The sequence below is a fragment of the Acomys russatus genome, chromosome 29 (genome assembly GCF_903995435.1).
Source record: "Acomys russatus chromosome 29, mAcoRus1.1, whole genome shotgun sequence".
NCBI classification, from domain to species: domain Eukaryota; kingdom Metazoa; phylum Chordata; class Mammalia; order Rodentia; family Muridae; genus Acomys; species Acomys russatus.
In genome coordinates this window covers 42,210,090-42,227,519 of record NC_067165.1, presented here as the reverse complement: position 1 = coordinate 42,227,519, position 17,430 = coordinate 42,210,090, and the positions used below count along the sequence as shown (strand labels likewise).

Below are 17,430 nucleotides of genomic sequence, written 5' to 3'. Positions count from 1 at the left end.
CCAAACTTGGTTGTGGAAACATGCTGCATCTTATAGGTTATTGTCATGTATATTCACACACACACACACACACACAGGCACACACGCATACACACACACATACACACACACACACACGTATATTCACACACACACACACAGGCACACACACGCATACACACACACACACACACACACACGCATATGCATACCTACAAGAATTTTACAGTGATTTTAGCTGGACCATTGGTCTATGTGATCCAATTGAAACTGTCATTTCCTTAGATTAAACATATATATCAGCCAGGCACAGTGGTGCACGCCTGTAATCCCAGCACTCAGGAGGCAGAGGCAGGTAGATCGCTTTGAGTTCAAGGCCAGCCTGGTCTACAAAGCAAGTCCAGGAAGCCAAGGCTACACAGAGAAACCCTGTCTCAAACAAACAAACAAAAACCAAACAAGCAAACAAATAAAAATCTCATACATATGTTGTTAAGGAGAATCTAGAAATTGGTCTTTCACCACCTGTTCTTCCCACACTCCTATTGCCGGGCGTGGTGGCGCACGCCTTTAATCCCAGCACTCGGGAGGCAGAGGCAGGTGGATTGCTGTGAGTTCAAGACCAGCCTGGTCTACAGAGCGAGTCCAGGACAGTGAAGACTACACAGAGAGACCCTGCCTCGGGGAAAAAAAAAAAAAAAAAACCTTAAGGAAAAGGGCTGGGGAGATGGCGCAGTGGTTAAGAGCACTGGCTGCCCTTGCAAAGGACCCGGGTTTGATTCCCAGCACCCATGTGGTGGCTCACAGCCATCCATAAATCTTCTCGATCCAACCCCCTCCTTCTCTTCTGGCCTCGCAGACATCAGGAACAAGTGTCAGGGCACACACACGGGCAGGCAAAACAGTCATATGCATAAAAATTTTAAATTAAAAAAGGATTTAAAATGATAAAAAATACAGTATTAGCATTAGAAGAGGTTTGGATGGGGTGCATGCCTACACATTATCTGGGGTGGTGTTTGAGGTCAGGGTTCGGGGATCCCTTGTGCTACAGGACCGCACATCACAGCTCATAGCTTCCTCCTTCCTCTTCCTGCGGAAATCGGCAGCTACAAGCGTCTTCCTCTTGAGCCATTTGAACCGCCATCTTAAGTGCTGGGAAGCAATGGGAACAATGTGAGAGACAGCTGGACACAGTTCTGTACGTGAGCCACATCCCCGCGTGCTCTCAACGCTAAGGTGAGCAAACTTGCCCACAGCCAGGTGAGGGCATGTATGGGCTTTCTAGAGGTTGCTGACGTTATCCTTCTGTATTTTATTTTATTGCGTTTCGCTTTGTTTGCAGACAGGCTCTCACTCTATTGTCTAGGCGGACTTAAAACTCTCTCTGTAGATCAAGCTGGCCCGGAACATGTGGTGATCTCCCTAGCTCAACCTCCCAAATGCAGGGATCACAGGCACGCCCCGAACGGGCCAGAATTTATTTCCTTCCCTCCTTCCTTCTTCCCTTCCTCCTTCCCTCCTTCCTTCCCTCCTTCCTTCTTCCCTTCCTCCTTCCCTCCCTCTCTTCCTTTCTTCCTTTTTTGACTCTTTAAAAAACCATTTTCTATATTTTATACAACCCCTTCCAAACAACAGCAACAAACACAAGCTTGAGCCCAGCACCCAGCAGCATGCAGCATGGCCCAGGTGCGGGCACCGTGTGGATTCAGTGCAGAAGCCCCTATTTTATTCTCATTTCCTTTCCGTGTCATCCTGTGGCACCGCTACTGCCATTCTTTAAAGCAAAGAGCCGATCTGTGTGAGGCTGCGCCTTCTGCGGCTGTGGCTCTGTTCCACACAGCTGTGACGTGTCTGCGCTTACAGCTGGGTACAGCCTTCCAGCTCCGGTTCCTTCTAACTTAACAAAGCAGAAGGCCCTGTTCCAGCCCCATGCCTTCTGTGCCCTAGATCTTATTTTAAAAGGCAGGGAGGGGAGGGGAGGGGAGGGGAGCAAAGTTAAGACTGGGAAGTGCTGACTGGATATCTTTTATAATTGGATCTGAGATTAATAAAACAGTAATGAGTTGCTCGGGGTAGAAGAGGCCTGCTTAGCCGGGCGGGCATGGTGGAACACACCTTTAAATCCCAGCACTCGGGAGACAGAGGCAGGTGGATCGCTGTGAGTTTGAGGCCAACCTGGTCTACGAAGTGAGTCCAGGACAGCTAAGGCTACACAGAAACTCTGTCTCGAAAAACCAAAAAAGAAGAAGAAGAAGAAGAAGAAGAAGAAGAAGAAGAAGAAGAAGAAGAAGAAGAAGAAGAAGAAGAAGAAGAAAGAAGAAGAAGAAGAAGAAGAAGAAGAAGAAGAAGAAGAAGAAGAAGAAGAAGAAGAAGAAGAAGACTGCTTTCCTATATTTGCTGTTCTGTACTGTCCAAAACTCCACACACAAAACTCCTATGCAACAAACACAAGATGGCTGTAAGGTAGAGAGGAGAGGGCAGATGAGCCAAGAATCTCAGAGCCTAAGAAACAACACAGCAGTAAGTCGCCTGGTTTTCCTTCTGCCTCTTGTTGCCAGAGCGGAACCAGAAGAGTGGGAGCCCGGGCGGGGGGGTGGGGGGGCTAGCACAGAGGCTGGAAAACCCTGTTCTTTCCAGCTACACGATCAGAAAACAGAGTAGTCTAGCAAGATGGAAACCTTCTAAACCAGTGGTTCTCAAACTGTGAGGTGAGACACCCTGCCCCCACCTCCAAGGACTTGAATGACCCTTTCACAGAGGTCACCTAAGACCATTGAGAAACACAGATATTTATATAGCAATTCATAACAGCAAAATTGTGAAGCAGCAATGAAAATAATTTTAAGGTTGGAGCTCACCACACCATGACAAACATATTAAAGGGTCACAGCATGGGGGCTGGAGAGATGGCTCAGAGAAAGGCTCTGCTCTTCCAGAGGTCCAGAGTTCAGTTCCCAGCAACCACATGGTGGCTCACAACCATCTATAATGAGATCTGGTGTTCTCTTCTGGCCAGCAGGTGTACATGCAGGCAGAACATTGTATACATAATAAATAAATAATTAAATCTTAAAAAAAAAATAAGGTCACAGCAGGTTGAGAACCACAGTTCTAGACAATCAGTGAAGAGGCCAGGGCCACTCCCAGGCCCCACAGGGAAGGGCTGTGGGATGCCTTCATTGTCACCCTGGGCCATCCAGGTTCTCCTGCTCCTCTCAGAGGAAGCTGATGCAGCCTCAGACTATACCGCCACCCCTGGTGCCATCCTGGCAGTGTCAGTGGAGGCCACCTAGACAGCAGTAACCAAGTGTGCTTTGTCGTGTGCTAAGTGTGCTAAGCCAGAGTGATGTCAGCTGAGGCCTGGAAGGATCTCCATACAAGGCCATCAGCAAGCCCTCCTCCAAGGACATTTAGAGCAGAACTCCCTGGGAGTGGCCTCCGGGAAAACAGAAGGTTTAAACTAGGCTCCAGTCCTCATAACATGATGGGTTTTGCTGCAGTATCACTCTGGAAGCCAGAAAAATCTCAATTTAAAAAGACTCAATTAAGCCGGGCGTGGTGGCTCACGCCTTTAATCCCAGCACTCGGGAGGCAGAGGCAGGCGGATCGCTGTGAGTTCGAGGCCAGCCTGGTCTACAAAGTGAGTCCAGGATGGCCAAGGCTACACAGAGAAACCCTGTCTCGAAAAACCAAAAAAAAAAAAAAAAAAAAAAAAAAAAAAAGACTCAATTGAGTCGCAGATGCTAAGCAAAGAATCTAAAGTAGCCTCCATCAAAACGCCCAACAAGCAACTAGGAACACATCAGAAACAGGAAGATTAAGTAATGTTAGGGAGCCATGTGCAGTGGGGCACGCCAAGAGTGCCAGCCGCTTGGGAGATGGCGGCAGGACATTGCTTGAGGCCGGGAGTTTAAGACCAGAAGGGAGAACCAGAGAGAGAGACTCAAGAAGAACCCGTAACTGTTTCAAAACTGAAAAAAATATAATTGAAAATTTGAAAAACCAGTGAATGTCTTCACAGGAGAATGAAGAGGACAGAGGGAGAAATGTCATTATCCAATCCAGAGAGACATGACTGGGAGAAATGGCTGGAGCCTCAAGGACATGCAGGGCTCTGCCAAGAGGTCTGAATTCATATCCCTGGGGCATGGAGGGCAGGAGAAAGGAAACAAGAGCTGAATGGTCTAGAACACATTTGAAGAAATACTGGCTGATTCACTACTACCTTCCACTGGCTCAGATCTGGGAAAAGGCAAAGTCTACAAGTTCTAGAAGCTGACTGAACCTCAAACCAGATGAGTCCAGGACTCCAACCACATCCCAGTCAAAGCTCTGAACACAAAAGCCAGAGAAAAGCCTCAAGAGCCATGCTACTTACTGGGGACACCGAAGTGGAGTAACAGCAGATCTCCCATGACAAATCAGAGAGGTAGGCTGGGCGTGGTGGCTCACGCCCTTAATCCCAGCACTCGAGAGGCAGAGGCAGGAGGATCTCTTTGAGTTCGAGGCCAGCCTGGTCTACAAAGAGAGTCCAGACCAACCAAGGCTACACAGAGAAACCCTGTCTCAACAAAACAAAACAAACAAAAAACCAAACAACAAAAAGAAAAATTATGGAGGCCAGCAGGAAGTGTCAGCCACCATATGGAAGGGGAAACACTGTCCCCATTTATAGACGACATTGTGGTCTATGCAGAAAATCCCAGGGAAACTGCAAGACCCTCATTGAGTGTGTGTGAGTGTGTTCCTCAGACACACACACACACACACACACACACACACACACACATATATATATATTTATAAATTGATATAATGAACACACGACATAAGGCACTATGTCATGTCCAGTTGCTTAGAGAAGAAAAAAGGAGGTAGGACTGGGCAGTTAGACAGCGGTGGCTCACTCCTTATTCCTAGTAGATACCCTAAATTCAAGGCCAGCCTGGTCTGCAGACCAGGACAGCCAGGGCTACACAGAGAAACCTTGTCTCAAAAAACAAAACCAACAAAACAAAAGACTGTGGCTGGAGAGCTGCTCAGTGGTTAAGAGAGCTTGCTGTTCTTCCAGAAGACCTGAGTTCAGTTCCCAGCACCCATGTCAGGGAGTTCTCAACCTCCAACCTCAGGGCTCTGTCATCCTTGTCCACCCTTCAAGGGCACCGATTCACACACATAACATTCACTTACATGTGTATGTATGGTATGTGTGTGTGTATGTATGTGTAATTTTAAAAGATTTTCGCAAAGTGTGAGGAGCTGGCTCAGTGACCAAAGTGCTCGCTACGCACTCCTGAGGACTGGAGTTTGACTCCCTAGAATCACACAAAATGGCCAGGTGAGCATGGCAGCCTGGCTGCCTCGGGAAACAGAGAAATGAGACCAGATCCTCAGAGCAAGCTGCATAGCAAGACTAGCCATATCGGTAGCTCTGCATTTGATTGGCAGACCCTGCTTCACTGAAAAGGGTGAGAAAAAAAAAATCAAAGATTGTTCCTAATGTCAAATTAGGGCCTCTACATGCATGTTTACCCACACAGGTATGCCCAAATGTATGCAAAAATATACATGCATTTGTCACACACACACACACACACACACACACACACACACACACACACAGGAAAATGAGGCAGAGGCAGTAAATACTCAGGCCTAAATCTAAAAAAAAAATGCATCTGGATCTTATATAGTAAATTATAAAGCATTGGTAAGGTAAGAGAAAGTTTAAAGAGACAGACTACTTTCATAGATCAGGACAGCTAACTGAGAAGCCATTTCCTCCCAAGCTGATGCACAAAATTCATGATATCTGTGCCAGAACACCAGCTGATTTTCTGTGGACACAGACAAGAGCCTCACAAAGTTCACATGGAAATAGAAAAGAGATAAAAAGTAGGTAAAACAAATCTGAAAAAGAAAGGTGAAGCGGGAGGCGTCCTCCACAGCTCTGAGACTGAGTTTTGTTTGTTTGTTTGTTTTGTTTTTTGAGACTGGGTTTCTCTGTGTAGTCTTGACTGTCCTGGACTCACTTTGTAGACTAGGCTGGCCTCGAACTCACAGAGATCCGCCTGCCTCTGCCTCCCCAAGTGCTGGGATTATAGGCGTGCGCCACTGCGTGCCTGTTGAGACTGATTTTGAACCTGCAGTAATCAAGGCTGGGTGGTGCTGGGGCGGGCACACAGCCGTAACAAGAGAAAAACTCAGCCAGTGACTGGGGCTGACGGAAAAGGGAAGATCCTGTTTTCTTTGAGTGACACTGGAGCAACCAGGCATGCACAGCACCTTACCCCGAAAAGGAAAGAAAAAATCCTGCCCTAATTCTTCACACTTTATATATATATATAGCTAACTAACTTACAACTTTAAATGTCAAACACAAAAGTGTAAAACTTGTAGGCACTAACACGGGGGGTGGGGGGTGGGGGGGGTGGAGTCTCAACCCTTCAGACCCAGGACATAGTGAAGGGTCCTCAGATGTGGGCTGGTGAGTAAGGCAGCTTGCCAAAGAAAAGCACCTGCTGCCGGAGCCTGACAGCTCAGGTTTGGTCCTGGGACCAGCGAGGTAGAAGGAGAGAGTACCTACTCCTCCTAGGACTCCTCTGATCTACACACGTGCGCTTGTATGTGACTGTACACGTGAGCACACACGCATGTAAACTCTTTAAGCCAAATGCAGTGGCAAACATCTGGCAGGCTGGATGAGACACAGAGACAGGTGGGGGTGGGGAGCTTGAGGGCCTGTTAGTCCACACAGCTCTGTGGGAGCAAGAGAGACTGCCTCAGCCAAGTGGCCAGAGAGAATCTACTTTGGCGGGTTGTCTTCTGATCTTGGCATGCTCACGGTGGCACAGGCACACACACAAAATAGATTTAAAAAAAAAAACTAAAATTATAAACATAAGACTCTACAAATGAATTTATCATGAGACGCAAAAATGTACCTTCACATGAAACCTACACAGAATTATTCATAGATTTTTTTTTTAACATGTAAGAGTAAAAAAAACCACAGGGCTAGAGAGATAGCTCAGTAGTTAAGAAGACTTGCTGCTCTTGCAAAGGACCCTAGATCAGTTCCAAGCACCCACACAGTGACACAGGGATCTGGCCTCCATGTGTTCCCACATGTATGTGCTGCACATGAAACTCAAGCAAGCAAACACATGTAACATAAATAAAATAATAAATTAAAAAAATAAGGATCAAAAGTGCGAAACAGTTGAGTGGCTGCCAGAGAAAGGGAAGGCACGGAAGTAGAGGGGCTGAGAGGGCCCACGGGCCGGATGCTGCTTCTGGGTAGTCTGGGGGGCTTTTGTTTGCTTGCTTGTTGCTGTGTCATATAACCTACAGCCTTCCTCTGTCTCTGACGTGACCAGGGCTCCAGGCCTGCAGCCCACGCCCCACTTTACAAGTTCTATATTTCAGTTGTGTCACATGTATCTGCACACCTGACAAAGTGACACACAGTTGTGTGTGTTCTGTGCATCATTGCCCTGGCCCCACTGTGATGTTAGGGACTTGTGAATGCCGTGTGACACCCTTCTGCTCCTTGGTGGTGACTTTCTGTGAATGTGTAAGTATATAAAAATGAAAGGGGTTTTTAAGGTTTTGTTTTGTTTTTGTTTTTTTAATGAGTGCAAGTCACTCTCTAATTAATACCTTTGAAGACATGTTGTCAGGAATCTTGTTGTCAACCTGGCTGGGGACATGATGATGGCTCCTTAGGTAGCTTAGAGGCTGCTCCACCAGAAACAGAGTTAAGAAGGAGAGGGAAATACCAGAAAAAAAGGGAACCAGACATCTGCAGCTGGGGACAAGCACAGTGTCTCCTTCATTGATAAGAAAGGACAGTTGGCCCTGTGGGAGGACTTCTTAGAGTAAGAAATTCAAACGGCCAATCAGATATGAAAAGGCATCTAACCTCAGCCATCACCAAGGAAAGGCAAATCAAAACCACAGCGAGCCACGTCTCCCCACCCACCAGATGATAAAAATAGTGCCGCCACACCCAGTGTTCCCACGGAAGTGGAGCAAACAGCACTACAGCCCCACTGAGGAGGCATTCGGTGTGGGCCCATCATTTTTGAAAAGTTTGCCCTGCCTACTTGGACAGGACTCAAGTTTCTCAGTCCCACATCTTTCTCCACTACAGGTTAAAAAACAAAAGTAAAGTCTGGAAAATGACTCAGTGGCTAGTGCACAGCAAGAGTTACCTAGCTGATCATCTCTCCAGGTCTGTCCTCAGACGTGTATGTGTGTGTGTGTGTGTGTGTGTGTGTGTGTGTGTCTTTTTTATTTTTTTAATACAGGGCTTCTCTGTGTAGTCTTGGCTGTCCTGGACTAACTTTGTAGACCAGGCTAGCCTCGAACTTACAGATACCTGCCTGCCTATGCCTCCTGGGTGCTGGCATTACAGGTGTGCATCACTGTGTCTGGTTCTTTGAACCTCTATTAAGTGGCCTATCAGCCCTCATCCTGTCCTTCACAAGCTCAAAGGAGAGGTTGTCCTGTGTACAAGCCACTGAAGGCTTTTGTGAAGGGGGTACTGACACCGTGACACTAGCTTGATTCCTCATAGAGTCTTATTTACCTTATCAATGAATGAAATCTGCCTTTGAAATCTTTCATTCACTCTGCACTAGTCCACCTTACACCCACGCCAACATCATCCGGTTCTCCCTCCCTCCTGAAGTACGGACCAGTGCCAAGGCCAAGGCTTTTCACCACCCAGAGAAGTAATGCTGGGGGAGTGGCGCTCTGTGTGCAGGTGTGCAAATGCACACGCGTGTTTGAAGTCAGAGGACCACCTTAGTTTCTTGCTTTTTTTGTGACGTCACCAACGAGGCAAGGCTGGCTGGTTAGAAAGCCCCTGGGGCCTGCCGGTTACTGCCTGTCCTGGGTTGGGGTTCAAGAACGCGCCTCTGCTTTTTACATGGATCTGGGTGGTAACATGTCTTTGTCTAAAACAAACACTTTACCAACTAAGCTATCTCCCCAACTTCTGAGCATCACTCTCTCCTGGTTCCCTTGTGCCGCCGTGGGGCATAGGCTGACTGGTGCCCACACTCACATGTGCACAGTTATCTGGGGCCGTGGCACATGTGTCCGTTTCCCTCTCCACACTCTGTGCTGTCACTGTCTCTGCCCTGGTGGCATGCAGATCCCAACCCTTGTGGCTGGGAGGCCACCCTGTGCATTCTGGGTTTGGAGCAGCCTCTCCAGCCCCTCTACTCCAATCACGTCTCCCGGCACCGAGACACGGCCACCTCAGCTGTGTAGCCAGACTTTTGGCTACTTTGTGGGTTCCCTTTCCTTCCACCCTTCTCCACCCCTTTCAGCCCCCTAACACTAAGTAGGAGAGAAAGAAGGTTAGAGGGGAGAGGGCACGACAACATCGTTAGACTGCTTCCTGCTGGTTAGGGGCGTCGAGCTCTCTGGGGCGAGTTTGGTCTTCGCAGTGAGGACATCTAATTTCTTCTTTCCATCTCCTCGCTCATGACTACTTGACAAACCTCAACCACCAACCAGCCAAGCAGCCCCTTCTATTGGGGCTCTAGCACTTCTATACCCTCTGAAAAGTCCCCAGAATTCCAAATGTCACAAACTCGCAGAAACTATCTGCAGCTGGTAAAGTCACACCCCTGCTAGAGCACGAGGCAACTCATAATCAGGTGCTGTGGACAGTCCAAAGCAGCCCAGGACCTGACACCTGGGATTAACACAAAAACATGTTCTTATACTATTTCTGTGTCTTTAAAGAAACCAAAGTTCTCACTACACAGCTGTATCCAGACATTGCCACTATCTTTGGTGGGAACAAGCTTGTCCTGGCTTTACAACCATCGTGCTAGCCTATCATATGCCCATAACTTAAAAAAAAAAATCTAAGCTAGGTGAGTAAAGGCGCTTTGCCATACAAGCCTGAGGGCCTGAGCTCGGCCCCCTGGAACAGGAAGACAGCCCACTCTGCACGATTGTCCTTTGACTCCCAGACACGTGCCCTGCCTGCCACCCGACTCCCAGAATCCCATGTTGTATTGGCCTTACGTTGCTTGAATACATAGAGGGATTTCTTCCTGATCCATCTGGCCATGGAGAGCCCAAAGACGACAACGAGCAGGAACAGCAGCACAGCCGTTGTCAGCGCCAGGAACAAGGTAAGGATATTCACGGGGCGTTCTCCTTTGGGAGCAGGGAAAGAAACGGCAAAGTGTTTAGTGGACAAGCTTGATCTGAACTCACCCCTCAACCCCCAAAGTGCATGGGCTCTGGGAGGCAGAGCCCTGGGCACCTCAACCCACAACTCAATAAGTTGATGAGTTTACTCTCTGTTGTTTGTTTATTCTGTTGGTTTTTTAGACTGGGTCTCATGTATCCCAGGCTAGCCTCAAACTCCATATGTACCTGAGGATGACCTCATACTCCTGATCTTCCCGCCTCCACTACCAGAGTGGGATTACAGGCAGGCATCACCATGCTCGGATCCACACAGGTCTGGGCATGGGCTCCAGGGCCTTTCTAGCATGTGAACCCAAGGGACTTTACAAATGATTTAATGGAGCCAGGCGTGGTGGCGCACGCCTTTAATCCCAGCACTCAGGAGGCAGAGGCAGGCAGATTGCTGTGAGTTCGAGGCCAGCCTGGTCTACAAAGCGAGTCCAGGACAGCCAGGGCTACACAGAGAAATCCTGTCTCAAAAAATCAAAAACAAACAAACAAAGAACAAAACAAAAAAACCAGACAATGATTTTCCTAGATGCCTAGAGAAACTAAGCAGCCTGGCCTACTGAACATAGAGAAAGTACAAGGCCCATCAGTCCACTGGACTCAGCCTTTGTAAAGGCATGTACCTGTTTGGGATTAGGATCACTATTAATGATTACTGATTGAATAACACCACCCAGGAAAACAAGGCAGGGTTCAAAAGGGATGGTACACCAGCGCTTCCTGCTGTGGCAGAGCTGGGAGACCCAGCAGTGCTGAGGGAATTCCTATGTAGTCTGAATAGATGTTATGCATTTATTTGGATAAGCTTTTTCAAGGGGTTAAAAAAGGGGGTTAGCCCATTTTTTTCTTTTCTTTCTTTTTTTCTTTCTTTTTTGTTTGTTGTTGTTTTGTTTTGTTTTTGAGATAGGGTTTCTCTGTGTAGCCTTGGCTGTCCTGGACTTGCTTTATAGACCAGGTGGCCTCAAACTCACAGTGATCTGCCTGCCTTTGCTTCCCAAGTGCTGGGATTAAAGGCGTGCGCCACCACCAACTGGCAGGGTAGCCTATTTTTTATGTAGCCCAGGCTAGCCTGGAACTTGCTAACCTCCTGCCTCAGCCCCTACAGTGCTGTGATTCCAGTTGTGTGCCGCCACAACTGCACATTAATTTGTATTTAGTAGCAATAAAGCAATCACCTGATATTTTCTCCGGAGTAGGAATGGAAGGGAGGGAGGTACCTGGAGGAAGGCTGACCAGACTGGGTCCACAGACCACATCTGACTTCTCGGTCCCATTCTTAAGCACAGACTTTCCATCTAGGGAACAGCTTAGACAGGTCAAGAGAAGGAATTCAGATGATTAATATAGGTACAGAGGAGCACTGTGAAAAAAAGTATATGTCCCCCTACAAAACAACCAAGTGACAAGGTGGATAGGCCTGGGTTCACAAGCAGAGACAGACCATGTGAGAAAGTTCCAAGTTCTCTGGCCTCCACCCATTTCCCTCAGGTTTCAAGGTCCCATAAGCTCCACCCCAGTCCACCCACTCATCAGGCCCTCTCTCCCCGACTTGAGAAGCCATACACACTCTGTCTTGTTCCATGACACTAGTCAGCCAGTGTGGCTCAACACATTGTGACTCACTACTCTCTCAACCCCAAGTTCTTGCTCCTTAAACTGACTTGGCCACATGTGGGACAGGGGTTCCAGCAGCAGTATCAGACAGCATAGGCATAAACCCTGGGTCTGCCTCAGCGTGACCTTCAGCAAATGTATAAAGCCTGTCTAAGCCTTTGTTTGCTCAGCAGCTTAAGGGTGTGTGTGTTGGGGGGCAGCCTGTGCTGGGATAAAACCAAATGAATAAGTCCCAGGGACAAAATCTCATATGCTGGGTACCACTCAATGAATACAACTGTTGTTGCTATCATCACCATCATCCTCACTGTCCTCACCACCATCACGGTCACCGCCACCGTCATCACCATCATCGTTATCACCATTGTCATCCTCACTGTCCTCACCACCATCACGGTCACTGCCACTGTCATCACCATCATCGTTATCACCATTGTCATCATCACTGTCATCACCACCATCACGGTCACCGCCACCGTCATCACCATCATCGTTATCACCATTGTCATCCTCACTGTCCTCACCACCATCACGGTCACCGCCACCGTCATCACCATCATCATTATCACCATTGTCATCCTCACTGTCCTCACCACCATCACCGTCATCATCATCATCATCACATAGGCTTTTCCTTTTCTTTAGATCCCTGTTCATGGCTCCATTTTACAAACACTAACTTGAACATTGTAATCGATTTATCTTGAAAGACCTTTTTAAAAAACCTATTCTACTTCCTACCAGTACATTTGTAAAAGTATTATAAATATGTAACCAAAGTAACAACAACAACAACAACAACAAAACCTCACTTTCTACTAAGGAAATGAAACAGGAAAAGATCACAGGCATTTAAAATGGGATTTTATCAGACTCAGCAGCCCATATGACTGTCAATTTCCCTTCACAATCTCTCAGCCAGTGTGTTCCATACCCAGACCCCTGTTGTCCTAGGCACCATCAAACCTCACCTGGACCAATGCCCATCCCCAGGGCCCAGTACTAATCTTGCAGGTCCATGAGCACATTTGGATCCATGCTACTGGCTATGTTCCTCCAGTGGCCAGCACACCACATATGTATGACATGCTCGAGAGACAGAAGGCTCTGCCCTCTACTATGCACCAGCTTGTGTTCTGAGGAAATGCCTACATTCATATGAGGTTCTGTAACCTCACAGCATTCCCATGTCACCTAGGGGTGTGTTTACATCCCAGTGTCCTTCACCTTTCAGTTTATCCCAGGCTCTTTGTGTTGTAAGAAAATGAGAGTATATACGTACTTTGTCCAGGGTCGACAGGTGCCAATAGCGCTCTGATCATTAAACATTCCAAAGCCACAATTTTTGCAACCTTAAAGAAAGACTGAGAATCAACAGAAAGCATCTCACTGTTGCACAGCTTTCCTTGCGACAAAGGAACGTCCATTAGGTTAACCTTCGCAAATGGCCTCATGCTCATCTCAAAGGTTAATCTAAATGTTTTATTCACGTGCATGGGTGCATGTATCTGTATGTGCGGATGCCCACAGAGTCCAGGAGAGAGCATCAGAGAGGGAGCTGTCGTGACAGGCCACTGTGAGCTGCCTGATGTGGGGTGCTGGGAACTGAATGTGGGTCCTCTGCATGGGCAGCAGTGGCTCATAAGGCCGTGTCTCCACAGCACTGCTTAGTGACTCTCCAATGGAAGGCTCAAGAGTGCTCAGTTTCAATCTAATCAGGCGAGGGAAGGTATTTACACCTAAGACATGTACACACACAGGGCGCTCATGATTATTAACAAAGTGTCCTGGTTTCAAATCCCTTCCGTGTGGGAACACAGTGGAGCGTGGACAAGAATAGCGGTAAAGCACAGTGTGAGCATCACGCACTGCTCCCCGACCCAGTGCTTTGTTATGCTCTCAAACCACAAGGAACATGTCTCATGGAAAAAGAACCAACCTACCCTGCTCTGTTAACTCTTGGCCCGGCTTGCAGTCCTCTTCGCACATTTCACAATCTACCCCCCAGCAGTGGAATCCCTCGACGCAGTCGCACTCGGCATTGCTGGTGGGGGTGCAAGGCTTCTTATACCTGAAATAGCCTGCAATAACCCCAGCGCTGGGTTACCCATGACCTCCAGATCCAGGAAACAGACTTTTGTTCTGCAGTTACACACACACACACACACACACACGATTGCTCTGCTTATAATGTTAGTGATATAACTTTAGAATGTTGTGTTTTTTCCTATTTCTTTCTTTTATTTTTTTGAAATAGGGTCTCATTGTTGTAGCCCAGGCTAGTGTTAAACTAAAAATCCTCCTGTTTCGGTTTTCTAGTGCTGGATCTGCGTGCCACAATGACTTGGCTTCTACTGTTTTATTTTCAATCTCTATTACAATATTTTTACACTTTTCTCATGAAAAGCTTTTCTTGGGCTGGGGATGCAGCTTGGCGGTAGAGTGCTCGCCCAGTGTGCTGAAGCCCTGGGTACCATCTCCAGTGCCTCATAAACCAGTGCTTCTCAACCTGTGAGTAGCAACCCCTTTGGGGGTTTGTTACAGGATATTTGATCCCACTGTAATCCCAAAGATTATGAACTGTAAAAACCTGTCTTTCGTTTAGTGCAGTTGAGCCCCAACACACACCTTTAATCCAAGAGCTTTCTGTACACAGGATTTAATTAAGTTAACCTGAGGTTAAGAGGCAGAGCAAGAAACCAGTTGACAGGGATTAAAGAGTGGGTGGGACTTTGAGCTCAGGGGTATGTAAGACAGCGTGGAGAAGTAGCAGGGGCTCTTGGGCTTTTAGCTTTTGGCTCTTTGGCTCTTCAGCTCCTCTGTCTTTGGATTTTTTTTGGGGGGGGGGCGGCTTTGAGATAGCAAGCCTTTGGCCTTGAGTGTTTTGGCCTTTTTCCTCCTGGGCTGTCAGTGAGCTAGTGAGCCTTTTGGGCTTTTCCCATTGGGATGTGAGTTGAGTAGGAAGGCCAGCTGGGTGCTTTCTCTGCCTCTCTGAGCTAGCAGGTTTTCACCCTAGCATTTGGCTCCTGAGTCATTATTGGCAAAATAGAACATTATGGATTTTCATTAAAAAAAAAAAAACCAGGAGTTGAATTACCCTTTCAGAGGGGTTGTCTAAGATCATCAGAAAAACACAGATTCATAACATTATGATTTATAACAGTAGCAAACTTACAGTTATGAAGTAGCAACAAAAATAATTGTATGGTTTGGGGATCACTACAACATGAAGAACATGAAGGGTCACAGCGTTAGGAAGGTTGGGAACCACTGTCATAAACTGTGTGGTGCAAGATACCTGTAAGCTCAGCATTTGGACAGGAAGACGAGAAGCCTGGGCTACATGAGACGCTATTTACAAACAAACAAACAAAGCCAGGCATGGTAGTGCACGCCTTTAGTCTCAGCACTCCAGAGGTAGAGGCAGGTAGATCTCTCTGAGTTCAAGGGCAGCTATGTCTGTCTAGTAAGTTCCAGGTCATCCAAGGACACATAATGAGACCCAGCCTCAAAACAAAACAAAAACAAAACCAACAAAAGTCTCTCATGTTGGGCTGGAGAGATGGCTCAGAGGTTAATAGCACTGGCTGCTCTTCCAAAGGTCCTGAGTTCAATTCCCAGCAACCACATGGTGGCTCACAGCCATCTATAATGTAATCTGGTGCCCTCTTCTGGCCTGCAGGTACACATGGTATACATAATAAATAACTTTTTAAAAAAAGTCTCCTGTCAAATGAGTATTTGCTCTGTTATTTTAAAAGCTCATCAAAGCCGGGCAGTGGTGGCACACGCCTTTAATCCCAGCACTCAGGAGGCAGAGGCAGGTAGATCGCTGTGAGTTCGAGGCCAGCTTGGTCTACAAATTGAGTCCAGGACAGCCAAAGCTACAGAGAGAAACAGAGATAAACACTGTCTTGAAAAACTAAAAAAAAAAAAAAAAAAAAAACTCATTGAAAATGATTGCTATTTCATGAAAGAATTTAACTACACCTGGCTGTGGGCAGAGGTGTCAGCACCCCTGAGAGGCTCCAGCTTTTAAACAGATCAGTTAGTAAACAGGGACCAAATATGCTCCCAACAGTCCTAAAGATGAAGACGCCTCCACTGAGAGGAGACCTCCAGCCCTGAGAGACTGAGGCCAGCAGTCAGGAGCTCCAGTCCTCCAGGGCAACAGCACGGTCCCATTTCAGAGCAGACAGGCAGGCCTACCTTCACATACTCTGCAGAGCTCACAGTACGGCCGTCCATATGTGCTGGAGTAGGTACTCGAAGGGCATTTTTTACAGATCTGTGGGTCTTTACTGCAGAAATTACCTGAAGGAAGTATCACAGGTGTTTGTGTCTGACAGCATGTGACCATCAATCACTCAATGCATTATGACATTTACAAGAAAATCAAAATAAATGTTCCATCTGTCCTGTAGGCATTACAGTGATAGACATGCTTATTGACTGGCATTTTAAGACTTTATACTTTTGCAGGGTGACTCCTGGCCTAATCCAGCAGCTGGAGATAACATCATATAAACACTGTAACAAAGAAACCAAGAAAAGAAAACCCGGCATCTGTTGCACAAGACTGTGATTTCTCTGCACAGAGCGCAGAGCAGCAGGACAGGACCCAAGAGAGGAGCGATGCGGCCCCCTGCTTGTTCCTTGCTCCAGAATGTATGTACCTCATATACAAAGCTCACATTTACCACGTGCTGTCCAGAGCCTGTCCTGGGACCCTTCCAAGCGAGCTGTGAGAAAGCTGCTCGGATCATGCTCAGAGGGTAAAGGTAAGTTGAAGTGAGTGAGCTGGGGCCCCGTGGCCACTTTGTTGTCTCCAATGAGCTTTTTCGAGGGAAAGAGTCGTTGCCTAGCCAGGCCAATCAGACAGTTTTCAGCAGTCAGGAGACGCACCTGTTTTGGTACTTACCAGGCTCACAATTGTTGCAGTAGTTCGGTATGGCGCTTGTCCTCTCAGTGCCCAACACCAACAGCGTGATCATCACTAGGTTGTAACAGTTGTTTCCCATGGTGAGTCTCTCATGCACAGGACGCTAGCAAAGGAGATTCCAAACGCGTCTCAGGCAAATGAGCTGCTCCCTGGCTGGTGGTGTGGCTTGGTTGGTAAAATGCTTGCTTAACACGCACTGGGATGCAAAAACCCGGAGTGGTGGCAGGTGCCCGTAACCCCCACACTGAGGAGCTGGAAGCGGGGGGATAAAGAGTTCAAGGCCAGCCTCCGCTGCAGAGTAAGCTGAACGCCAACCTGGGCTACACGAGACCCTGTCTTTAAGAGAAGAGGCTATCTCACAAATGTCATTCTACAAAATATAAGCAGAGTGGGTTTCCCTTACAGAACTATCCTCGTGGCCAACAATGCTTAAACAGCTCTGCAGGATTTTAAGGAACAGTTAATACTGGAATGTTGGGGGTGGAGACATGGTTTAGTGGTTGGGAGCACGTCCTGCTCTTGCAGAGGACCCAGGTTTGGTTCCCAGCACCCATGTTGGGCACCTCACAACTGTCTATAACTCCAGCTCCAGGGGGTCCCGCGCTCCTGGCTGGCTGCACTCAAGTGAGTACAAACAAACACACAAACACAATTGAAAATGT

At 47.5% G+C, this 17,430-nt stretch overlaps 1 protein-coding gene across 1 annotated transcript; it reads right to left on the bottom strand.

Moving 5' to 3' along the window:
• Nucleotides 1-931: 931 nt before the first annotated feature.
• On the bottom strand, nt 932-16,191 carry Tnfrsf9 (TNF receptor superfamily member 9). Its single transcript, XM_051171405.1, has 6 exons — nt 16,036-16,191; nt 13,770-13,907; nt 13,109-13,178; nt 11,388-11,518; nt 10,033-10,167; nt 932-1,134 (listed from the first exon to the last, which is right to left on the bottom strand). Exons 1-6 carry the CDS (start codon nt 16,184-16,186, stop codon nt 1,043-1,045), a joined length of 717 nt encoding a protein of 238 aa, XP_051027362.1. The 5' UTR covers nt 16,187-16,191; the 3' UTR covers nt 932-1,042.
• Between the last annotated feature and the right edge of the window lie 1,239 nt (nt 16,192-17,430).

Coding starts and splice junctions, on each gene's coding strand:
- Tnfrsf9 (XM_051171405.1), bottom strand. CDS start 16,186: ATGGTCACATGCTGTCAGACACAAACACCTGTGATACTTCCTTCAGGT. Junction 13,179..13,769: donor CCAAGAGTTAACAGAGCAGG/GTAGGTTGGTTC, acceptor TCTTTCTTTAAG/GTTGCAAAAATTGTGGCTTT. Junction 11,519..13,108: donor ACCTGTCGACCCTGGACAAA/GTACGTATATAC, acceptor GACCTGTCTAAG/CTGTTCCCTAGATGGAAAGT.